The 23,365-nt window shown below is 53.7% G+C and overlaps 12 protein-coding genes across 12 annotated transcripts; 5 read left to right on the top strand and 7 right to left on the bottom strand.

Moving 5' to 3' along the window:
- Nucleotides 1-1,448: 1,448 nt before the first annotated feature.
- On the bottom strand, nt 1,449-2,150 carry SNOG_10430 (hypothetical protein; the record flags this gene model as incomplete). Its single annotated transcript, XM_001800648.1, has 1 exon — nt 1,449-2,150. One exon carries the CDS (start codon nt 2,148-2,150, stop codon nt 1,449-1,451), a length of 702 nt encoding a protein of 233 aa, XP_001800700.1.
- Nucleotides 2,151-2,942: 792 nt separating this feature from the next.
- SNOG_10431 (hypothetical protein) lies at nt 2,943-5,437 on the top strand (the record flags this gene model as incomplete). Its single annotated transcript, XM_001800649.1, has 5 exons — nt 2,943-2,974; nt 3,051-3,460; nt 3,744-4,377; nt 4,429-4,534; nt 4,584-5,437. The coding sequence occupies 3 exons, from the start codon at nt 2,943-2,945 to the stop codon at nt 4,148-4,150; spliced, it is 849 nt and encodes a 282-aa protein (XP_001800701.1). The 3' UTR covers nt 4,151-4,377; nt 4,429-4,534; nt 4,584-5,437.
- SNOG_10432 (hypothetical protein) lies at nt 4,736-4,884 on the bottom strand (the record flags this gene model as incomplete). The annotated part of the gene is made up of 2 exons (XM_001800650.1): nt 4,736-4,811; nt 4,850-4,884. 2 exons carry the CDS (start codon nt 4,882-4,884, stop codon nt 4,736-4,738), a joined length of 111 nt encoding a protein of 36 aa, XP_001800702.1.
- A 1,715-nt stretch (nt 5,438-7,152) lies between the features above and the next one.
- Nucleotides 7,153-8,892, top strand: SNOG_10433 (hypothetical protein; the record flags this gene model as incomplete). Its single annotated transcript, XM_001800651.1, is given in 4 exon segments — nt 7,153-7,232; nt 7,285-7,534; nt 7,551-7,868; nt 7,915-8,892. The coding sequence occupies 4 exon segments, from the start codon at nt 7,153-7,155 to the stop codon at nt 8,890-8,892; spliced, it is 1,626 nt and encodes a 541-aa protein (XP_001800703.1).
- Nucleotides 8,893-9,030: 138 nt separating this feature from the next.
- Nucleotides 9,031-9,456, bottom strand: SNOG_10434 (hypothetical protein; the record flags this gene model as incomplete). Its single annotated transcript, XM_001800652.1, has 1 exon — nt 9,031-9,456. The coding sequence occupies one exon, from the start codon at nt 9,454-9,456 to the stop codon at nt 9,031-9,033; it is 426 nt and encodes a 141-aa protein (XP_001800704.1).
- A 1,340-nt stretch (nt 9,457-10,796) lies between these two features.
- SNOG_10435 (hypothetical protein) lies at nt 10,797-11,276 on the bottom strand (the record flags this gene model as incomplete). Its single annotated transcript, XM_001800653.1, has 2 exons — nt 10,797-11,084; nt 11,256-11,276. 2 exons carry the CDS (start codon nt 11,274-11,276, stop codon nt 10,797-10,799), a joined length of 309 nt encoding a protein of 102 aa, XP_001800705.1.
- A 522-nt stretch (nt 11,277-11,798) lies between these two features.
- SNOG_10436 (hypothetical protein) lies at nt 11,799-12,230 on the bottom strand (the record flags this gene model as incomplete). The annotated part of the gene is made up of 1 exon (XM_001800654.1): nt 11,799-12,230. One exon carries the CDS (start codon nt 12,228-12,230, stop codon nt 11,799-11,801), a length of 432 nt encoding a protein of 143 aa, XP_001800706.1.
- Nucleotides 12,231-14,246: 2,016 nt separating this feature from the next.
- SNOG_10437 (hypothetical protein) lies at nt 14,247-14,587 on the top strand (the record flags this gene model as incomplete). The annotated part of the gene is made up of 2 exons (XM_001800655.1): nt 14,247-14,302; nt 14,359-14,587. The coding sequence occupies 2 exons, from the start codon at nt 14,247-14,249 to the stop codon at nt 14,585-14,587; spliced, it is 285 nt and encodes a 94-aa protein (XP_001800707.1).
- Nucleotides 14,588-15,487: 900 nt separating this feature from the next.
- On the top strand, nt 15,488-17,098 carry SNOG_10438 (hypothetical protein; the record flags this gene model as incomplete). Its single annotated transcript, XM_001800656.1, has 1 exon — nt 15,488-17,098. The coding sequence occupies one exon, from the start codon at nt 15,488-15,490 to the stop codon at nt 17,096-17,098; it is 1,611 nt and encodes a 536-aa protein (XP_001800708.1).
- Nucleotides 17,099-18,002: 904 nt separating this feature from the next.
- SNOG_10439 (hypothetical protein) lies at nt 18,003-19,120 on the top strand (the record flags this gene model as incomplete). The annotated part of the gene is made up of 3 exons (XM_001800657.1): nt 18,003-18,287; nt 18,556-18,747; nt 19,058-19,120. 3 exons carry the CDS (start codon nt 18,003-18,005, stop codon nt 19,118-19,120), a joined length of 540 nt encoding a protein of 179 aa, XP_001800709.1.
- Nucleotides 19,121-20,963: 1,843 nt separating this feature from the next.
- On the bottom strand, nt 20,964-21,506 carry SNOG_10440 (hypothetical protein; the record flags this gene model as incomplete). The annotated part of the gene is made up of 2 exons (XM_001800658.1): nt 20,964-21,358; nt 21,476-21,506. The coding sequence occupies 2 exons, from the start codon at nt 21,504-21,506 to the stop codon at nt 20,964-20,966; spliced, it is 426 nt and encodes a 141-aa protein (XP_001800710.1).
- A 1,074-nt stretch (nt 21,507-22,580) lies between these two features.
- SNOG_10441 (hypothetical protein) lies at nt 22,581-23,123 on the bottom strand (the record flags this gene model as incomplete). Its single annotated transcript, XM_001800659.1, has 1 exon — nt 22,581-23,123. The coding sequence occupies one exon, from the start codon at nt 23,121-23,123 to the stop codon at nt 22,581-22,583; it is 543 nt and encodes a 180-aa protein (XP_001800711.1).
- Between the last annotated feature and the right edge of the window lie 242 nt (nt 23,124-23,365).

The raw sequence follows: 23,365 nt of genomic DNA on the forward strand, positions 1-23,365 counted from the left end.
AATCCAGCAATGAGATCGAGAATGGCTGGCGGCCTTGCTGGTCTTACATCGAGTCAATGTGCAGCAATCCTTGATGTCTTTCGGAGAAGCATCTTAGCTTGGTAGATTCGCGGTGTATCTTGATCCTGAAACAAAGCTGGGGCCGATGTTACTCATGGGCATTGGACGCCCAGCAGTCGGACGCGTTATGCGATAGAATCTTGTGCCTTGAATCTCTGACTTTGACAATTACTCGTGATCGTTGCGCAGTGCCAGGTATCCACGGAATATTTCTCCTTGTACACAATGACAGAGTGCCGGCTCTTCATGCTCCCACGGAGTCGTGACTCGTCGTCATGCGCCGTACACCTATGCTGCGACTGCGGCGAGACATGTCCAGATCGAGTGACTAAAAATTTCCCGCACCTCTGCATATGTAGGAACCCAAGCGCCCTGTGCGGATCAAAGAAAGTTTGTAAAGCGCCGAAGGTGCGCATATTTTCATGTCCGACTGTCCGAGTTGTGAATGGTACCATAGCGACGAATGGGAGCAGTTGGGAGTGAAGCTTTCGGTCTGTGAAATATGCACAGCAGATGACAGCCATGGATGACGCCTGCTGTGACTTGTTGAAAACCCGTGTCGCACGGAGTGGCCATGTTTAGGCTCACCGTGCGTCTAGAGATTTGTAGCGTGTGATTTGACAGGCCGGAAGGATTCTTCCGATGCGCTGCTTCGCTTCAAGCGCGCAGTGTTGGACCGCTTTAGCGAATGCAAGCCACTTTAGACAGGTGAGTCCTTGATGACTGTGTGTGCATGAGATCTGATCTAGGTACTATGGTCACGGGTTACTGCATGGTACAGTAGTGGGCGAGCACGGTAGCTGTCCGATGAGAATTCACCGATGGCATCTTGACTCAGCATAAGCTTTGAGGAGTGTTCGGTCGGCGCGCATAGTGGAGGACTGATGCTTCACGGCGATATGCTTCGATGTATCGGTGGACCACATGTGACTAGATCGCGAGGGAGGCTTGTCGGTAAGCGGCGTTGAGATGCTTGGGTCGCTACCAGAAGTTCCGCGACTTTGACAGCTGCGCTACGTAGCGCATGGCAGTCGCATGGGCTGACAGTGGAAGGCGATCAAGCCACGGCGTTGCACAGGTGGTGCAGGCGCAGAAACGGTGCTTCGGTGGTGGAATGAAGGCCTTGCGTCTGACGTAGCCACGGCATCGCACCAGAACCAGCTCGCGATTTAGAGTCTCTGGCGGCCGCGGGCAGTTCCTACAGCAGGTAAAAGAAGGTGACGACGTGCTGACGGTGCTCTCGCGACGTGACTCGAGCGTTCTCTACACGTAACACGGGCCGAGGTGGCCTCGAGAAGGTTCTCCGGCATCTGCTGGGGCGTTGGGAGGCGCGGGCTAACGTGCGCGCCCCCCGCTCTCGCGCCTTGCCCAATCGTGCTGGTGTTGATTCAGATGGCTGTGCTGCCCCTGCGAAAATGGGTGTTCCCGACAGCGGCTAGGGTGAGGTGATATATTGCTGCCCAACTGCGACGCCGCAAAGCCATGGAGTCGTCGGTAGCGACGTCCTGCGGTTGCCTGCGGTTGCATGTGAACACAAGCGCACTGGTGTCCCAATGTGGCGCCCGTGAGACCTTCTGGCTTCTGGCAATAACCGTCTCTGGCTGTTTCGCCAAGCGGGTGGGTGGCAGGGTGGCAGGCGAACGTGGGTGGCTGCCGGGGTCGCTGCAGAGGACGCTCGGTTGAAATCTCGATTGAATGCCACGGCGATAATTCGTTCCAGATAGCCGGGGCGGTTCCCGTTGGGGTTTGGCGGAATCTCGTGTCGTCGCCGCGACGCCCCCATTCGTGCGGACTCGCGATGCGAGAGTCCCTGCTAAACGGCTGCCGATCGAAAAGGGACGCAAGTGAGGCCTGCGCTGGCCTGCGCTGACCCTCGGAGCCGTGACCGCCATCTGACGCCGCGACGGTGCGCAGTGGGCTCTGAGCCCGTCGTCGCGAGGGCGCTGATCCGTGCGCCTCTCTTGAGACCGCCCATCGGCTGCTGCTTCAAGGGGCGCTGCGATCTGACCAGGGCAGATTCGCGTGCTGCATATCCTTGCCCGCTGTGCGCCCGCTTTGGGTGGCCTGCCTCGAGCCCTGGTGAGCTGCATCTTGGACACCCAAGTCAGCGCCCTCTTCCCAGATCCCTGCTGGGGCAAACAGACGTCCCGTATCCTGTCCATCCTTGCCCTCTACTGCACCAGCTCGTCACACTGGAGCGACTACTCGTTGCCGTGCGGTTCATCTCCGATCGCATCTGCTAGCATAGTCGTTCTCTGCTCCTCACACCATGCTTGCAGCTCGACAGACGCGCTGACATCCGCAAAATCCACCCATTATCGTCGTCAGATCACGGGACCGCTTCCTGTCGCCGACCTTCTCGTTCATGTAACACTTGTCACTGCTCTCTCACACCACCTTGCAGCTCAGAGCACCGACCGCTAGACTCTTTCGTGCCATTGAGCGATATTGAGGCGAGGAACCCCTCCCCGGCCGTTGTGCCTGCGACACTACGTCAGCCACAGCATCGAGATTGGAAGGAGCAACATTACCAACCGCGCCGCCATCACTCCCCACTACATTACTGAGCGTGTTCGAGAAGAGTTGGACATTGTCGCTGCTAAAAGAGTGCGGCATTCACCGCACCGCGTGCGCCAAGTTTTGGGCGGATAGAGCAACACCACGACCGACCACGCCGAGTTTATTATTGAAACGCTTGGCTGCGCCCGCAGAGGAACGCACGATCCGGGCAGGTGCGCTGGTGTTGATTGCGCGGGAAGGCACATAAGCTGCGGAGCCACGACCCACGACCCCCGCCATCTTCGCAACGCCGCAGCAGTTCGCCTCGACAGCGCTGTGAGGAACCGCTCGCACTCACTCACCTACTCACTGCCCCCTCCACAATGGAAGCCTTGGACCCCGGCAGCAGGCAAAGGTCCGTTGTTTGTCCCGTGACGGCCCGCTTTCGTTTCTATTCATTCGAGGTACATCTGCTAACCCTTCCGTTATAGCGTCGGTCTGCCATCAATCAACCATCTGGACCATCCCGACCGAGTCAAGCGAGAGGAAGCCGACTACCACAGGAAGCAGTCGACAGCCATGGCCACCCCGTTGCACCCTTACGGCAGGGCCGTTCCCATTTGCACAGCAATCAACCAATCGTCACCCGCCAGCGCAGTACCCGGCTCGCTTGGAGGGTTGCTGTCACCGCCCCGAATCACGACGGACCTCTGGCGACGAGAAGGAACCGCAACGTCCAACCGCCCGCCAGTCGCTGCCCTTCCATACATGAGGCCCTCGGAGCTGAACAGCCTCTGTCCTATCCTGCATCTGTTCCCCCGCCCTCTGCTCCCGCATCTGCTCCTCAGCACTACCATCCTTCTTCTGCTGTACCTTCTCCGACAGACCAGCGACATCAACCGTATCCCGCCAATGTGCATGCTTCCCAAGGCCCTACGAACCCATTCTCGCATCCCAGGAGCCCATTTATAGCTTCATCTGCATCTCACGCACCTCCACCTCCACCACCCCCGCAATCTCACACGGAACCTCTCCATCGCCCGTCCTTCTCGTCTCCACGTACTTCTTATTCAGCTCCCCAAGCCAGCACCAAGTTGCCATCCCTCCACCCATTAAAAACTGCCCAGTCTCCGCAAACGAGTGCGGCTCGCCCAAACCCACCGTTTTCCTATCCTCCGCCCCAGGCCAACTACGAGGCGCCTGCGCCTCCTCCATCAGCACCTATGAGTCAGTATTCATATCCACAGTATTCCTCTGGATACCCCCTCTCAGCACCACCCCAAAGTGCGCCAAACTCTGCATACCCCCCATCTACAACTACCTACTCTGCGCCACCACGATATCCTCCACCATCATCATGGCGGGATGGGCTCGGAAATGGCCCGTCTGGAGGAAAAGAAGATTGGCCGCTCCAGTAAGCCCATATGGAGAATCCGTAAAACGACATCTCGAGAGATTCGACATGGAAGCCTCCCTGAATGAGATGGCGGACGGCTCCGGCCGCATCTCAGAGTTCTCCAAGACCTACCGGCAACGAGCCTACGAGAATCAGCGCATTGGGATGACTCTCCTATCTATGTGGAGGGGTTAAAAGAGGGACGATATGTGCTAAAGAAAGGAGAGGGGACCAATGTGTCTCTCAAACCTGCGAAAAAGGTGGTTTTCAACCACCATCAAGCGACTATCGTAGAGCCTCCACAGGATCATCGGTACCGCCCGGTAAATGGCTACGACCATGATACCTCTAGCAATTACGGAGATGACAGCAAGAGCGGTGGTGGCTTCGCCGGAGGCGACAGCAAGACGAGGAAGCGCGGTGTAAGTCCTCTCCATGTTCTTTACACATATCAAAACTAACATAACTTACAGCGCGCTGCTCCGCCAGGCAGATGTCATAGCTGCAATAGAGCTGAGACTCCTGAGTGGCGAAGAGGCCCAGACGGTGCAAGAACCTTGTGTAATGCTTGTGGCCTACGTAAGACTTATTTCTTTCCTCACGTCTCGCAATACTAATTTGTGCACAGATTACGCAAAGCTTACACGTAAGATGGGAGGCAAGGCTATGACTAGTTCTAACCTCCGTCCCAAATCACTCGACCATGGCTCTCCTTCCGCATGATCGCGATTTTGAATCGCCTCCTGGACACTTGCAGCAGCCGTCTTCGAAGACGTTCGGTCACTTGAAATCGACGCGGCAGCTCGCCAGCATACCGAGGTCGAACCTTGTAACGTCCCCAGGAACTGGACTCGATCTTGTGGAGCGCAGCAACAGCGCTTCGCTTTAGCATACCTTCCAGACACGGTGGTGCGCGATATCCGCTGCATTTTTATATGCGCAAAAAATGATCTCTTTCTCATCAGCAGATTAGCTTGCTAGAGCTTGTAGCTTTGTATTATTACCTGGACTTACAGTTAGCTATTCTCCCTACGCCAAGTCGCACTTCCTTATGCGCACACCACGTTTCGTTCGGACGAGAGATCCTAGCCCGACACTTTCGCCTACGATTATTGCGTCTTTGGGTGTCAGCTGTACACGCCACGTATTCGTCATGGATCTGCATCTTCGGTGTTTTGGGCACATTTCTCACATGAGCAGCTATTACACTTTTGGCACATCCTTGCGGCTATCAGGCCCAGGAAGCTGGGACACGGCGCTTCTTGTACTTGGTCATCTGTTACGGTGACCCAAATATCTATTCGGCGTTTAGCGCGAGGACCAGCGCGGACTATTGGAAAGTCTGTTGAATCACACTTTATCAGAAGTGTACGAAATCTTTGGGCATGTTACGGGCGTTTGAAAGATACCAATCGGCTTTCAGGCTGGCAATGTAAAAGCATTTAGTACAATAAGATCGAACGACTTTCATGTCGATAATCACTTATACACAGCCTCCCAACTGCGTGATCACATCTCAGACTCTTGGTTCATGCAGGTCTCTCTTTTTCCAGAAGCAACCCAAATCCTGCAAAGGTAAGGTCGCACGTCGAGCTCGGTCACACACACTGCAACATTTGTCCAACCCCGAGGTCTGCAACAGGCTCAAAATAGACATGCCACGATAAGCCTGTCTGGCAATGTTGTCCGGTCACGCAAGCCCCAGCCTCACGCAACATTGTAGTACAAGTGACGATCTGGCTGTGCCAATGAACACGACACGTCTGCCAACAGGGTGATGCTGGCCCTTAGCAACACAGAACCGTTCAGGTGGATCCTGCAAGCACCTGTTTAGGATCATATGGTCTAGTGATCTGCCAGCGCATCAATCCACTCGGGAAGCAAGAAAGAGCGAGGGAGGTGGTGGCTCAGACAAGACAAGAGTACCCGTCACTTTGTCGAGTTTTGCTTTTTTCCAAAGATCGATCTCCCATGCGCACGTGTTGCGGCCCGCAGTCAACGGCAGACGCTCAAGCACACCTAAGCGACAGCTGCAAATTTACTGTTCATCGTTTGGTATGCTGAGACCATGTGGAGCTATATATTGCGCCAGTCGGACGTCGTGGCGCGCACGTGGGTAGGCGAATGTGCATGGCATGTGCATCTTGGCGTGCTGTCAATTCTATTCTGTAGCACAGTCGTGCAAAATAGCGATCGATGTGTGTAAAAGCGCACCGGAGCAAGGTTGCAGTTGTGCTCGCAACTGCTGATTGCATCGGGCAAGCGTCATCGTTTGAGAACGATGACAAGCGCGCCAAGCAGCAAGCGCTATGCACATCATTAATAATCCATACCAACCATCTCTAGCTGTACATCCCCGGGCCTGCCCTGTGTTGGTGGTGTGAAAATCTATCTCCTATCTCACTGTCCAATTTTCCACCTCGGCGAGCTCTGTCCTGCGTTGTGGCCTCGCGTAGACGCAGTGTTGCCGAAACGGAATCGATTCTGCAGCCGCCCTGCGTTCCGCAACAGCCCGCTAGAGACTGGATATTTGCTGCAGTGCTCCCCGAGAGACTTCCCCGCTATCGCCCAGAGACGACCCATTCACACAACGTCCCGAGCCGCCCGTGCACTGATTCGTCCTGTCTATCATCCTACTTGTGATTAGGGATGGGTTTGCTGTGAGACAAGGAATCACTCGTCTTACGGTGCTCGCTAATCGCATATCAAGCGCCATTGGAACGCCACTCGAGTGGCCAGAGGCGAAAAAGGTTGCGAGTCACGTCCGGTCATGGGGCATTGAAGTATGATCACCAATGGCATCTAGAAAGAGTCGTAGTAATGGTGTTGGCAGCAACTACTGGCTATCTGGCGAAATGCCAAGGGTAAAGAGAGGGATGCGCCGTTTTGTGGGGTGACGAGGCAAATAAACCGTTGAATGAGTACAAAACGAGCACTGATCACCGCGTCAGGTCGAATACCTAGTGGTTTGCTATGACAGAGACAACCGCAAAGTCAGGCTGTCCCTTCGTCAGGCAGACATCCTGGCAGCATTAGCTTCCGACGAGAAACTATTGCAGCAAGGTGGAGGAGTGCCCGACGTGCAGACGGGAGATGCTCAGTAAGGGTAGCCGCAGTGGGCCGGGCAGAGCTGTATTGACCAGAATAGGAGCCATGACAATCCCGCGCCCGTTTTCCATCCCGAGTTTGGCAGGTTCATGCTTGAAGCAACCCCTGGTAAGCCATGGGGTATCGGGTTCAAGGACTTGCTGGATGTGGAGCCAAATATGAAGTGGAGGTAAGGACTTATTTTTGTCCGTTCCGGCGATGCATACTCACTAGGACGCCAGACGCAAGATTGCCAAGGAGCACATGGAGAACACCGAGTTCCCCATCACCTTGACAACGTTTCCTCGACTAGGGTCTCCGGATTGCATCACCCCATCCTTCCCAGTTTCAGGACCCAAGCTGCGCTCGCAGTTTGTTCCAGATGAGATTGCAAATCCGCACATTCGTTTCCCTACTCTAGCAGCCAACATCCGCTCGCGAAGAGGACGGAAGGTTGAAGTCAACGTGCCTGTGTTCAAGGATGAGAACACGGCATGGCCATGGAAAGACCCCACTGTCAACTATGATATGCATAACTGGGCCTGAAGACGACGATGTACGAAACGGTGCTGCTAAGGACAACTTCATCCACATGGACGCTATGGCGTTTGGTATGGGTAGCTGCTGTCTCCAGATCACTTTCCAGGCTAAGAACATTGAAGAGGGAAGGAAGATGTATGATCAACTGACACCTCTGGGGCCGATTCTCTTGGCTTTGACAGCAGCGACGCCTATTTACAAGGGATTCCTTGCCGATACTGATGTGCGTTGGAACCAGATCAGCAGAGCTGTCGATGATCGCACTCCAGAGGAGCTTGGAGAGAAGGTGTGGAAATAACTCACTCTCTGCCTGACTCAACTAACTCTTCCAGCCTCTGAAGGATGACCGATGGCGTCTTCCAAAGTCGCGATATGCTTCCAACTCGACGTACATTTCTCAAGACCCGCGATTACGACCCGAATATCTCGACCCTGACCTCATTGTTGACCCAGATCTCAAGCAGCGTCTAGTTGAGGGCGGTATGGATGATCTCTTAGCTACTCACTTTGCACATCTCTTCATCCGTGATCCGATCGTTGTCTTCAACGAGGATCTCGAAGAGCTGGACCTTACCAAGGCAGATCACTTTGAGAACCTACAGTCGACAAACTGGCAGCACATGCGCTTCAAGCCACCGCCACCTGGTTCCGACATTGGCTGGCGCGTCGAGTTCCGCCCGATGGAAATCCAAATCACCGATTTCGAAAACGCAGCCTTCTCAATCTTCATCGTGCTCATCACACGCGCCATTCTCTCCTTCAACCTCAACTTCTACATGCCCATCACCCGGGTATCCGAGAACATGGAAACAGCCCACATCCGCGACGCCGTTTCGACCCAGAAATTCTGGTTCCGCAAGAACCCTTTTTCGTCGCACAAATCGAGCTCGGGCACAGGGACGTCTACGCCTGCTGAGGCACCCAGCCGCCCTCCTACGCCTGTCGGTCCTGTAGAGGATGAGTACGAACAAATGACCATCAATGAAGTCATCAACGGGCAACAATCCGCTGAAGGCGGTTTCCCTGGCCTCATCCCGCTGGTCGAATCATACCTCAACAGCATGAATGTCGACGTCGAGACGCGCTGCGACATTGCCACCTACCTCGACCTGATCCGCAAGAGGGCGAATGGAACGTACTGGACTGCGGCGAAGTGGATCAGGCATTTCGTCGCCGAGCATCCCGAGTATAAAAAGGATAGTGTGGTGGGCGAGGGGATTACGTATGATTTGGTTCAGGCGGCAGAGCAGATTACGAGGGAGGAGGGGAGGGATGGGTTGGGGTGGGAGATGTTGGGGAAGAGGTGTTGATGGAGATGGATGGGGGAGAGTGATACATGGACGTACGGGATGGGTCAAGATATAGCCATTTGTCATTTCTACCCATGGAAATCTTTCCTCGGACCCCTTCCATCTCCCTATGTTGACCCCATTCTATCACTTACTCAATTAATCCACCCACGCCCCCGCCATCTTCATTCCTTTGCCCTGTTCCTTCTCTCCAGCCACAACACACGGCGACACATCTCGATCGTACTCGTCGTCTAGCGGCCCGCTCGTCGCGAACATGCGCACTTGATCCTGGCGCTGTCGTTGATAGTTTGGCGCTTGCTGATGCCGCTGGTAGTCCATATCTTGCTGGTGCCGATAGTCCGTTGGTTGCCGTGAATAGTTGGTAGCTTGCTGCCTTTGATAACTCATCTCCTGCTGCTCTTGGTAATTTGGCGCTTGCTGACGTTGGTCGTAAAGGCGGTGGCCGTCACGCGGATAGTCGTAGTCGGAATCTTCGGAGGAGGAGTCGTAAGAGGGCTGGCGATGACGGCCTGCGCCGGTGAGTTTTCGGAACGCTGATTTGACGGAGGGTCGGAGTTGCATGATGATATTGGAGGGCTTGGAGATGTGCTGGTGGATGTGCTGGTGGATGTGCTGGTGGATGTGGGTATATAGGGCGGTGGACACGAAGAGGAGCAGGTTAATATAGGGATGGTGGGAGTTTGTGAAGGGGGAGGGGTGTGAATGTGGATGAGGTTGGAGGGTGGAGCGATGGTGAAGAATACATAGTGATGTTGGGAGGTGAAGCATGACGTTGAAGCGTTGTACGGGGTGTTTGAGGATGAAGTGACGTTAGGAGGATAAAGTGACGTTAAAGAAATGAAGTGATATGGAAGGAAAATGTTGTTAGAAAATGAAGTGACTTTAAAACACAGTACTTTTAAAAGACAAACTAATGTTGAGGCACGAACGGACCTTAGATGATAAAAGCGCATTCAGACTGCTAGGAACACAGAAATCATCGCAGCATCAACTGGACTAACACATCCCTTCCTCTCCCGTCCCTTCCCCTTACTTTCTCTACCCCAACCACCCTCCCACTCTCTCCCACGCCCACTCCCCCAACCCTCTCCATCCTCCTCCCTCCCCTCCACAACTATATAAGCTGAAACATCTCCAAACCCCAACCCAAAATCATCACTAACATCATCCAACGGCCCACTCATTGCGTACGTCTGCCAGAGTTGTTGATGCGCCATGACCTGCTGGCCTGAAACCGGCCCCAGTGGGCGAGGTGGATAGTGCTTGTCGTGAATGTAGAGCGGAGAGGGGTGCGAAATGGTCAGGATATCCGAGGCGTGGGTGGGTTTGTGGGGGATGTATTGGGCGGAAGGGTGGGTGTTGAGACGTTGTTTGGTGGAAATGGATGATTTCGTGGTGTTTTGGCGACGACCTGCGTTGCCTGAGAAGCCGGGTTTGGTGGGCTTTGAGATTTACGGGGCATGATGGCGTCTCTGAGGATGGGGTGGTGGTGAACATATAGAGGGTTATGTAGGGGTGGTGTGTGGTGTGTGAAGAGTGGGAGTGATGGAGGGTGGTTGGAATTTGGAATCACAGGTACGCGTGAAGCGTATGTGTAGAGTCGGTTTTTGGACAGCATTTCAATGTTTGGAAAACATATTTCGAAGCTGCACGTAGGGCTTTACCTAGGTACTGTCACAATCGAAGCCCAGCGATGGTGTGCATGGCTTCAAACTATTGTATGCACCATTTACCTGCTTATGCTCGTTAAGTAGTGGTCCTTGTATTTTGTAGGATTGCTCAATTGTGTATTACGTCCTTCAAATGAACAATGCAAAATCTAATGCAGCATATAAATATGCATCTCAACTCCAATTATCAACTCGAATCGCAATGATCAATAAATATCCTCCCTACTCCTCCTAATTAAACCCAGGCACATTATGCCCCAACCCCACAAACCTCCTCATAGCACTCTGAATCGCCACTTCCCTCCCCATCATCCCCACCCGCTGCGGTAATCCATCCGCAGCCCTCTCCATCATCTCCACAATATGCTCCGCATCCTGTCTTGGGTCCCCCAAGCCCGGCTGCAACCCCCGCGCACGTTGCGACTCAGCGAGATACTGCTCGATGACGCTGTCGTCGTGGCTGAAAGGGTCGCCGTGCGGGATCGTGATGTTGATGTCCTGCGCTGGGGCGGCGGGGTTCTGGTATTGGACTTGCACAGCCGGGTTGTGGTGGGGTTGTGGATGACGATGGGGGGCGCAGAGGATTGGTATACAACAGGTGTGCGCAGGACGCGGCGGCCGTAGGGGTCGAGGTAGTAGTCGTCGTAGTGTTCGTCGTCATAGTAGTAGCCGTAGGGGCTCTCGCTCTACTCGCGTATATGATCGAGGCATTTCTTGTTGAGTTTGGAATGTAAGTTTGTAAACGTGTTGCTTTTGCGGAATGGCAGTGAAGGAGGGAGGGAGGGAAATGACAGGGGCCTTTATGCTTGATGAAGGTGATGGTCATTTGAATAAGTTGCGTGATGTGAAGGGAGGCTAGGTCTATGTGCTGGCAGAGAGTAACGCGACTGTGATCATGAGAATGTGATATATTGTGGGTTGAACGGATGCTCATATGAAGTAAGAACAAAATCTAAATTAGCCATTCACGCCGCGAAGCCCAGCGCATTGTATTCCAACAAGGCGGTGAAGTGCTATGATGCTAAAATGCAGGCCGAGCACATGTTGAAGTCAGTTCCGGCATGTGCTCCCAGTCCGCGCAACGCTGAAAGAGGAAGTGCTGAAATGGCGCAAGATTTTGCTTGGCAGCGACCGTGATCTGAAAATGTCAGTACCTCGAAACACAAACGAAAAAGACTGTAAACTTACATGAGCGTAGAATTGTGTCCAATCATTGGTGCGTACAACGCCATCTCACATGACCGCGCACTGCATGCCACCATTCGGCATATTCTTGATAGAAGGGAGGTGCTTGGCTTGGCGAGCTGTCTTTCTTCGCTTGGTGACGTTGGCTGACTGAGATGATGCGGCCTCGGAACCGTGGGATGCGGACTGCATGTCGGGTGCGTAGCGGGTGTTCTTGACAGATGCTGCAAGGAGGGCATTGAAGCTGGTGGCTCGCTCGATGTCCCAGATGGGGATCGTGGCTGCATTCGTAGGAGGTATGGCCATAGCGGAGACGTAAATAAGGCAGAGCTGTGCCAGGATCAGAGTGACGATGATAGACATGGTGATGGTGGTGTCGGGTGTTGGATGTGAGTAGCTTGTGCTTGTGGATTGGTTGTTGAAGACTTGATCGAGATGATGACCTTTCAGAGGAAGAATTGCGAGTTGATGGAGTTGCATAAATGTGTTATTGGGTATGGGGAGTACGTGCTTGGTGGAGGAGAGAGTTATATATCCCTGGGCCAGCAGTCTCCGCCGTCCTTGCTATTGTTCTGAGCTTAACATTGTTGCTGTACTCGTGGTGTGCGAGAGAAGATGAGACGAGAACTGTGCACTTGCTTAGTATTGTTCAAGACTTGACCGAGGATCTGCCGGGCGCAGAATTAGTGCGAGAGAGTGCAGGTGAAGGTGAAAAACGAGGAACAATGGTAAGACAGGACGCAGGTGAAGACATAGCGGGGCATGAGCGACATTCGACGATAAGATAAGAGTTAGATGACTAAGATGGTAGAAAAGCTGAAGCTCTTGCCTGCGACCATGGCGTGTTGAGCGATGTGACGTTCGAGTGAGGAAAGCACGATCCAACGCCCGCAAAACTTCAAGCCATTCTAGAAGTTTGTAGTGAAGCTTGGCTACTCAAAGAAGGTTTTGAAACTCTCTATGCGCTGTCCATTTCCTTTACCGGACCTTCGTTCTGGACTACTGTAGTGCCTTCAGCTGCTGCAGTTATGGGGTAGCCCCAGGATGTAGGTCTCGTCTCTCACTAGCAAGCCAATCTAGCTAAGGGTAAGGGAGTGCGACCAACAACGTAGAAACACCATTGACTTTGGGCAGGTACGGGCACGATGCATTCAGGCTGACGTGCGGCCGACCTGACTCATTTCTTTTGTCGATCTCGACCTGACAGTTGCGTAGGGCTGGTAGTTGCGACGCCATCGTTGTCAGACCTGGCATGCGGGACTACGGTAGAATCCGATCTTCACTCCCTGTACCTTGACTGATGAGTGCAAGACGATGTGTGCATGACTAGAGGGACGTCCCTGGCCAATTTATTGCCAACAAGACGCCAGGCCATGGTCGCACATTTCAAGTCCGAATGGCCGAGGAAACACACGACCACGGCTACAGAGGCTGCGTAATGGTGCCGACGGTGCACGACGTTCACAGGTTCGTTGAAACAGCACAAACGACGTTGTTTATGCGATGCGGTTACTGTCGCGTGGCTTCGACGAACGTTCTCCACCCCAGGAAGTTCCTGGACGCAAACTATCTTGCCCTACCGTGTCTAGTGCCGGCCACCCCTGGAAGCGGTAATTTAAACTCGAGGACACTATCGATAGCTTCCATTGGTGGCGCTCCAGGCACGCGTTCTACGGTCGCGAGCGAAGCGTGTGAGGAATTGAGTTGGCCACATGTACACAGGTGGCAGACACTGCACATGCTGACGGGAAGAAATTGGAGGCAAACTGTTCAAGCATCTCACTGCTTACGGTAAGCAAGGCCAAACTAGCAACTGGGACTGGGAAACACTGACCCAACGAGCTCCTGAGGCCGTTTCAACTCTGGCGACGGCTTGGCAAGCGTTCCTGCAGGGTCGCGGTGGGTCTTTAGCGAGATGAAAGATGTGCGCACCGCGTTAGTCGAGACGGTTTCAGACAGCTGCGACAGGGCAGACCCGGCCTGAAACGACGCTCGCGCCTCGAAGGGGCCACGCGAACGAAGCCTTGGGTCGGATTGAGGTCGAGCAAAGAAGGTGCGAAAGAAAGAGAGTGGCAATGACGCTGGGAGAAGAGTGTGGCACCGCGGACAATGGCCGGGATGCAGCGCGGGCGTCTTAATCGACCCGGGATCGACAGCCCTCGCTGCGGCACTGGAAGGTGACTGCAGACTGCAGACTGCAGATTGCATGTGGAGTGACGGGCGCGAGAGTGAGCTGGACTCTGGAGCCAACTGGTGCTTACTTCGAGGCTCCTGGGCTAAGCTCGTTCGGGCCCACGTGCAACACTCGAGGCCATGCAGAGTCGGCACCTCTTCATGCGCCCTGTCGTTCGGGCAGATTTCGAAGCAATGATGACAGCAAAGCACGGCCTGCTGCTAAGTGCTCACTCGGAGTCACCTCGCGGAGGCTGCCCTTTGTGAAGAGGACTGCGGACGGCGGCTTTTGAGTGGTGGCGGTATATTTAGAACGGGCTGCTCATGGCGGGATCCACACGTGATTGGCTGCCGGCGGACTGGACGAACTGCACGTCAAGGTGCGTAGCCGCCGTTTTCGCAGTCGGCCGCTACGATGACTGGACCAGACAGCCAGTATAGACGCTATCGATCAGGTGGAGCAGGTCTTGCGGTGTGCGGCCAGCAGCCAGAAGCCACTCGAGCAATGGGACTGGATGCTTTTGTTTCGACAGGCGTGTCTGCACCCAGAGTCCCTTGCTGGGTCACCAAAAAGCTTCGTGGCTTCGGGCGCACTCCGCGGCAGCAGCGACGCAAACCTTCGCGAACTGCAACAGCGAGAAATTGCCCTTGGAGCAGCACCGTAGTGCGCATGAATTCATCGGCCACATCCAGGACACCCGCACACAGCAGCAGGTCAGGGCGCTGGCTGCTCCGTTATTGCGCATCGTTGGCCAGCGTTTCAGGGTGCCTCGATGCAGGCTCCTGGCCTAGCCCGGCAGGGGTCGCGGGATTGCCAAGAGCCCACCGAGCCATAAACCAGGCATCATCCGCCCATCCCGTCGCTTTCTTTCGCTGCTCGTCTCTATCGGTGAACGGACGCACCTCGCCTTTTCTCTCTCCCCCTCACTCTATCTATTCATACATGCCCGTCAGTGCAGCTTTCGTGCGATCTTATCCTGCTCCTGTTGTTTGGACCAGCTTTTATCTCCGATTAATCCCAACGAGCGCGCCAGTCCCGTCGCTCCCCTCCACGAAGAGCCTGCCTCAAGATCCAGCTTGCCTGAACTTGATTCTTGATTCCCTCGATACCCTCGATACCCTCGATTGCTTGTGCATTCGACCTGCATCTCCAGCTTCGCCGCCAATCCAGTCCGTCCCAAGTCTGCGCCTGCCTTTTGCGACACTTGCCCCTGCCAACCACAGCAAGTCGTGTCAGCCCTGCTTCATCAGCCAATCCCGGACATTGCAACCAAAGACCTTTGTTAATAGCTCCAACTGCCTCTGCATCGCCCGTCGGCCGGTTTTCGATCATACTCTACCATTAGCCAGATCATTGCGATCCGTAATCTCGTAATCACCAGTCTGCTTCTGCGCCAAGCAAACGCCCTGTACATCTCCGTTTCCGTCTGATATCGACCGTCTCCAACACTCCCTTGTCGGTCCTGACACTCTCGGAAACCTTCTATTCTCTATCCTTTTACGTGTGCCCCGCACACCTTTGTCGCAGCCTTACTCTTTGTTCGCAACTCTTCTAGACTACCACAATGAGCATGGACGCTGGCGGTCTTGCTCAAATGACATACAACAACTTCCAGGCCCAGAGCGGCATCGGCATGCCCACCTCGGGTTTCGGTTCTCGAGGCAAGGGTGCCGCTCTCAAGCGTCTCAGTCTTGCTTCCCCGCCCAAGGTTGGCACCATCGCCGAGGACTCGGTTGCCACCCCTCGCACCAGCCGTTCCCACCTTTTGGCTGGTCTCCGTACTGCCCCGAAGACGCCCACGTCTGCCCAGCCGCCTGCTTCCGCTCCCTACAACCAGCGCCAGCACAACATGGGCAACGCCAACCGTTTCCCCCAGCAGAACGGTGCCAACCAGCGCGGACCTCAGACCGCTATTGGTAACAGCTTCACGGGCGCCAACCAGACCAACCAGTACAACCAGCAGTCCAACATTTACGACCAGGTCCTCGCTCCTCCTTCTGTTCAGTACGATGACGGCGAGATGGACCCCAACATTGCCGCTCAGCTGTTGGCCACCGAGCTCTACCTTGCTCAGAGGCAGCAGCAACTTCAGCAGCAGCTGTTGACTTTGACTGCGCAGCAGTTTGGAAACATGCACGTGGGTGGTGGCATGCGTCAGCAGCAACAATACGCTGGAAATGCATACACACCTCAGATGAACGCATACCAGCAGCAGTTCCAGAACACCCCGGCTATCCAGGAGACTGGACAGCCTGGTCTGTACATTGTCTTCAACCAGCTCACCGGTCAGTACCAGTACGTCATGGACCCGAGCTTCCAGCAAGACAACGGCGATTTCCAGAACCAGCTGTCGCACTCGCCGCCCCCGCCAACCCCCGGCTTCTCCAGGTCCCCTCCCAAGATGGACACCCCCGTGCTCCACGTTTCTCCTCCCAACGAGGTCAACCCCAGCCCATGGGCCTCACGCAGCACTTCTCCACCCAAGAAGTCCAGCACGCCTCCCGCGGATGTGGTTCCTCTCCCGCCGCCTTCTGCCAACGCTTTCCGTCGCGGTCACAAGAAGAACCTCTCTTCGCTCGCTGTTGACGCCAAGGCTCAGACTCCCGATGGCCCCAGGTCAGCTTTCGTTCGACCTGTCGGCTTCCCTGCTACGCCAATGACTGGTACCTTTGGACCTGGTCAAGCACGCGCTGGCGAGCACCCAGTCCGCCAGCCTCGAGGCCCACCTTCCATCGAAGATCTGAGGGAGAAGCCCACTACCAAGCACGAAGGTAGCAAAAACTTTGCAACCCGCACTCGCCGCCAGGCTGTTGGAAATCTCGTTCGTGCTGGTATTGACCGCCGTAGCACTCAGCGCAGTGGTAGCGGTAGTGTCTCTCCCGACAGCGACAACTTCCCGTCTTCTGACAACGACTCGGACAGCGTTCGCAGCAGGCCCAGCATCGGCAGTCTCCGTGCCGTCGCCAACGGCGCCATTGGATCTGAGCGCAAGGCCTCGCAGGAGCGCTCTTGCGACCGTGCTTCGGTCACCCGCTCATACACTGCGGACAGCGTGAGCAGCGATGATGGTTCCATTGGCGGTGGCCTTGTTGACATCCGCCCTGCCGAGCAGCGCCGCATGCCAAAGCTCATTGCTTACCAGCGCGCCGAGAAGCGCAAGAGCACCATGTTCTAAGAAATTGGACTTTACTGGAAGGAACACTAGAGTGCCTCGGGTGACAACTCGGACTGGCCTATCTTTTGTGCATATCACGGCGGCACTTTGCTGACGCCGCAGACTTACGGCCCTTTACGAACATTTCCTACTGTATGCTATGCTTTTTCATTGTTTACACGCGGAGGGCTGTCTCCAGCTCACATCCTTCATCACGATTACTTTCGTCTCTGCTCAATAAGCAGGACCCTTCTTTTGAATTTCTTGTCTCCAATATCATGCTACTGCTTTTAATGAGCTGGCGGCTGGCTCTCCTTGGGTGAACTGGGAAGGATAACTACATGTTTCTCTTTGAACATGGGATCCTGTACGAGACATGTTTCTTGGAGCACGAGCTCTGCGCCTGTGGCTGGAGCTCATTGCACTCCTTGGACATCTCTTCTTTATCGTTTTGTATCAACTGCACACTCACTACTCATGTTGTAGGATGGGTGATGACAGAAGAAGAGTGAATCATTTGTAGGATAGAACCTAAATGCATCACACTCGCTTTACAACACGCGCACACTTTTAATCTTGTGATGACTCGTAGGCGGCGATCTTCTCTATTAGATCTGGGAAGACGGATGATCTATACTCTATACCCCACGCTCATGACGCCCGCTATCGATTCGATCGCCCTTCAGTGCACGTCGCGCAACGGCGATCGACAGCTCACGTGGTGGTGAGACTAGATATCGATAAGCATCCACAGGGCTGAACCTGTGCGTCACCTATCGCGGGGAAGCTTTCCACTTGCACCAAAAATTTCCCAGAACGCGACAAACACACGCTACACACCTTGCCCACGCGTCTCCGTCACACTCCAGCAAGCCACCGTACGGCACTACACCAAGCCGCCTCACAAACCTCGCCCGCACCCACAATGACCGAACCAACACCCGTCCCGCCCATCGAGCCCCCACCTGCACCAGACACCTCTCTCCCGCTACACACCCCGCCGCCGCCCTTCTCCGCCCAAAATCTCGCGCAAATAACCCAAGGTGCCGAAGCGCTCGTGTACAAATCCACCTTCCTGACCCCCCACACGCCCTGCGTCGTCAAATACCGCCCGCCCAAACCCTACCGACACCCCACGCTCGACAAGCGGCTCACAAAAGCGCGCCTTCTCGCCGAGGCACGGAGCTTGGTGCGGTGTCGGAAGGAGGGGGTGAGGGTGCCAGGTATATTAGCGCTGGGTGCGGAGGAAGGGTGGATTGTTATGGAGTGGGTTGGGGGCCGGACGGTTCGGGGGGTTTTGGGATGGGTGGGCGCATAGGCGGGAGCGGGGGGGAGGGGAAGAGGATGAGAGGGGGATGTTGGAGTTGATGGGTAAGGTAGGGAGGGAAGTAGGGAAACTACACGCGATTGGGGTTTGTCATGGGGATTTGACGACGAGTAATTTAATGCTGGCACCTCCTTCTACTTCCGACGACCAGGATGAATGGAGCTTGCAGGGAGATGTGTACCTCATCGACTTCGGCCTCACGACAGCGAGTATCCAGGACGAAGACAAGGCGGTGGACTTGTACGTGCTGGAGCGCGCGTTTGCGGCGACGCATCCCGCGGCGGAACCGCTTTTTCAGGAGGTGCTCAGGGCGTATGGAGAGAGTTATGGGGGCGCGAGGGGGGTATTAAAGAGGTTAGAGGGGGTGAGAGGGAGGGGGCGGAAGAGAAAGTATGTTGGGTTGAGGGGATGGTGGTGGGCATCGTTGGGTGGTGATGATGATGGATGCATATCGAAACGGAGAATATTTTATGACGAAGGCTTGGGAAGACAGCCAGACATGCAAGAACTCCACCTTGGGTTTTTGCACATGAATAGTGGGTACCCGGCTTCTTTTTGGACATGCACAAGGCATTGGCATGACAGAAGAAAGACTGCGATGCTCCGAGGAGTTATACATATACCCACTCCATCCGAAGCGAACACATGAACAGGAAGGTCTTGGATGTTTTGCTACGGAAGAACAAGAATGGAACATAACAATCCTTGCTCTTTAGACTCGAAAACTTTTCCCAGACATAGAAGCGACGACCCTGTACTTCGGACACAAACACGGCCATTCATATGCATATTTTTTCGTTCTCGTCGCTCAAATCATAAAGTGGTCTTTGAAAACTTTTAGACGACATGGACTATGATGCATTTGTGTTTTGGCATCCGAGATGTAGGGAAGTATCGATGATGACAGAAGAACCGCGTCAATCAAGGCTCTTATTTACTGCGTTGGGTGGGTCCAGACCGTATCCCACATAGTCTAGTCGGGTAGATTTTGATAGAAGATGCCGGCACGAAGGCAGGCATTCTATCTCCTTTTACTTTTTTTTTTGAAGGAGGAAACACAACAAAACACGGGTCCACTGCAAGCACGTTTTTGGACGGTCATATATCTTCCATCGCCAAGTTTTTTGAACTCTAGAGAAAAGCCGCGTAAGATGAGGACAGAGGGTGGAGGACAGCGTTCTGAGGAATTCATACGCAAGCTTGAGCGGCGAAGCATATTCTTCGAGCGTGTCGGGCTTTAGAGGACGGACGGGACAAAACAACCATGATCTTTTCGAGAGTTTCTTTTGGACAGTCATGTGCTCAGTCTTCCAGAGTTTTTGAGCTTCAGGGAAGAGTCGTGTGAGGTAAAAGAAGAGTAGAGGTCAGAGTCGGTAAGTGTTTATACGTAGATCATCTGGCGATGCCGCATAGTGCCTGTAGCTCGCCATTGTGAAGAAGGCTGCAGGGCTTCTTCCAACATGCGTCGCGGATCGGAGGTTTTTTTGAGAGCGGAAAGATCTCCACAATTCATGCACCAGGGCATCCAAATTTTGGATGCACCATACTGCGACTGCCGTCGATATTTGGGGCTGAGAAAAGCAAAGAGTTGTGAAGAAGAGGAGAGAAAGATGGAGAGAGTTCAAGTATGGTGTCTGTTGCAACGCTTGCGACAGCAACATCGAGGCGCTCTATTTTCGCTTTTCGTAGACGTCTCTTCTCATGATCATGGAAAGCGCAGATTTAATTTCGACCCAGAGAGCGGCACGAACACGTAGATCATCACAGCCCGATTGTTGTGGATAAAAAGTCTTTTGACATAGATGAGGTTTGTGAGGTCTGGGAGAGACTGTAGAGCTTGCTTTTGGTGCTCTGAAGGCAGAGACATCGCAATGGAAATCGCCAATTTTTTTTTCGGAAGTTGTAAGCTTGAGCGGTTGGTGGAGGAAGAAGAAGAGAACAAATCGAGCAGAATTTATGTAACTTTGACAGCATATGGTATGGACTGTTTCGGATACTATCCAGCTCCGCACTCAGTATTGCAAAAACATACCCTTTTCGAGGGCGATGACATGAAGCGATTCATGGTAAGAAAGCGACGAGCCGGTGCAGAAGACGCCACACATAGGTTGCCTCTCAATGGTCTTTTGATTGCGTGATAGGCAGAAATATACCCATGTCTTCCTCCACAAATCTCTCCATTTGCTGTTGATGGACCGAATTTGGTCGCTCCAGCTCAAAGCAACGTGACTTTTTCGTCTCAGACTTTCGAGAGACGCACGCATCCTACTTGCACAAAGTGTAAGGAGGATGAAAGAGTTATATAGTGGTGGAGAGTGACTCTATACTAGCTACTCTTGGCTAGTATTGACAGGACTCGTTCGTTGCGGCTAGTTTTGACAGTGACGAAGAAGCCATCGAACACATTCAATGCACTTTTGGATCTTATCAGACACTTAAAAATCATGAAATGACAACTGCAAATTCTGGACCCAGAAAATCGCCAAGTGATTAGAAACTTGCAAAGATATTCATCCCCCCCCCCCCCCCTCCATACAGGCTATCCAGCTCCAATCTTCTCTAGGTACATGGGTTATCCCCAGTCACATATTTAAAGCACCTCTCCTTTTCGGACTCCGTCGGTTTACTTCTCGCCTGCCTCATAGTTCCCCTCCTGTTATCATCATACATCTCCTTTTCTGTCATTTGCCTTGGCTTGCTCTGCATGATTCCTCCAGACCCTTGCCCATTCCTGCTTGCCCAGCTGGCGCCACTTCCCATGCCAGTCGTACTTGTCCATCCACGATCCTTGAAGCCTTCGTTTGCGGGCCATCCTGAGAGCGAGGCCATGGACTTGCCGTCTTCACCGAGCATACGATGTTCTGTCGCTGGGTAGAACTCAGCAGCTTTGATAGGCTCACTGCCAGGGGTGGGTGAAATTTGGAGCCAGGACTGAGATGCTGGTGATGGTCGTGCTGGACGGTGTTGAGAGTTCATCGATTGCGACGTGGAATGTGATTCCTGAATCTCGGACTGATTTTGCAGTTTTACCCTGTCTTTCGCCCTGTTGTATTGCGCTCTACGCTTCTGACCTGCGGATAGGGGAACTGATGATGACGGCATTGTGATATCTCGGTAGGGATTTTGCTGGTGTGGATTTGATCTCGATCTACAAGATGATTGCTGGCGGTTGATAGTGAGGTGTTTGTGTATCTATGGCAGTGCTTAAGCTGTGTCTTTATAGTAGTCGTAGATTACCAAAAGTGAATAAAACATCAGTGAAGCCATACGCGTGAATGTTCATGTTCATGTGTCTATGTATGAGCGCAATAGTCACGACCTTGAATGGTATACCTGTGACATGCTTCGCAAGAAATTGACACGACAACCGCCGTATTTTCTGAAACTTGAAGGGACACGTCAAGGTCAGATTCTCATTTGAGGAGTGGAAATGGTGAAATTTGCAACGGAATATGAAGAAGTTGGAGTGCAATCTGACTGAGGCACAGAAAACTGAGCATATAGACTCCGAGACTGGACCTTGAAGAAATGTACAAGGTTCAATTTTAGTAGCTTTTTTTTTGGTTTTTGTAAACGGGTGAGAGGTGAGCTTGGATCGAAATGCAAAGCAGCAGTAGATTTTGAATATATCAGCACTAGGTACTGCAATGCTGTCTAGGTTCATACATCAATGTAAACATTCACACATGGAGGAACAGTAGGTCTTCAAACATGCCATTTTCAATCTATTAGAGGATGATTCATTCCATGCTGACCAGATGGCACAAACTACACCTCCACTCTACTAATCTGGCCACTCTCTTAATTCAATGTCTAAAGAGGCGCACCAGAGCTCTGGGCCTCGTCTCCCTTTGCTCTGGTCACTTGTGCGCCCGTGCCTTCACACCACCGCGGCAATCCTTCTTCCACTTGGGAGGGTTGTCTTGGGGTTCGTTGTTGGTTGTATGTCCTTCTGCGATGGCGGTGCTGTTGAACGCTGCACGGAGGCATGGTAAACTGACGTCCACCGACCAAGCTGTAGTAAGCGAGCCCAACCTGGTAGTTCCTATTGTAGGAGTGGTGTGAGCATCCAGTCCAACAGCGTATAGTCCAGATACAGCAACTTTCACAAACGCGACGCATCCGCACCCGACTCACGATCTTTATCCAACCCCAACACAAAGCCCACCACTCTCTTCACCAATTCCCCTGAACTACTTCTTCTGGGTCCCCGTTGAGATTGTGATGTCCTCCTTCGACTAACCCGCCATTCACATCATCCACCACCCCTCCACCTTCCCGGATAATCCTTGTCCACCGCTCCAACAACGCCTTCCTATCCACACTCTTCAGCACAAACGGGTCCTCACTGCCCAACAGGAAGCACACCGCCGTCTCCTTCGGAATCTTCCCAAACGTGTTCTTGAACACTTCGTCCCCCAGATCCGTGCTAAAGTAATCATCATCCCCACCTTTCGCCAGCAGCGAATACGTCCTGTACGCCGAAATCGGCGCACCGAGTACATCCGCCAACATGTTGCCCTTGGTAGGAACAATGCCCTTCTCATCGCCCTCATCGATCATCCTCTTCGCCGTAGCCATGATGTTCTTCGATGCCTCCTTCTCCTCCTCCGTCTGCAACATGGCGTGCCACGCCTCGCGATCAGACACGCCGCCCTGTAGAATCGCGCCATCAATCGCTGGCAGATTCTTCGCATCGGGTCCCACGAGATACTCCATGATGTCCTGACACCCGGTGGAGTGGCCCATGAGCACGATCTTCGCGCCAGGACGCAAGTTCTTGAAGTAGTCCACGCATTCGCCGAGTTCGCGTGCGTCGCGCGAGAGCCGGCCCGTGGCCACAGCCGTTGTAGGAGGAGCGCAGGAGAACTTCGGCGAGGGACCAGGATGGGGGAAGTGCGGAGGCGATGGAGGTGGTGTAGTCGACGGTGAGGAGGCCGTCGCCGAGGCCGCCGACCCAG

This window comes from Parastagonospora nodorum, assembly GCF_000146915.1.
Source record: "Parastagonospora nodorum SN15 chromosome Unknown scaffold_17, whole genome shotgun sequence".
NCBI classification, from domain to species: domain Eukaryota; kingdom Fungi; phylum Ascomycota; class Dothideomycetes; order Pleosporales; family Phaeosphaeriaceae; genus Parastagonospora; species Parastagonospora nodorum.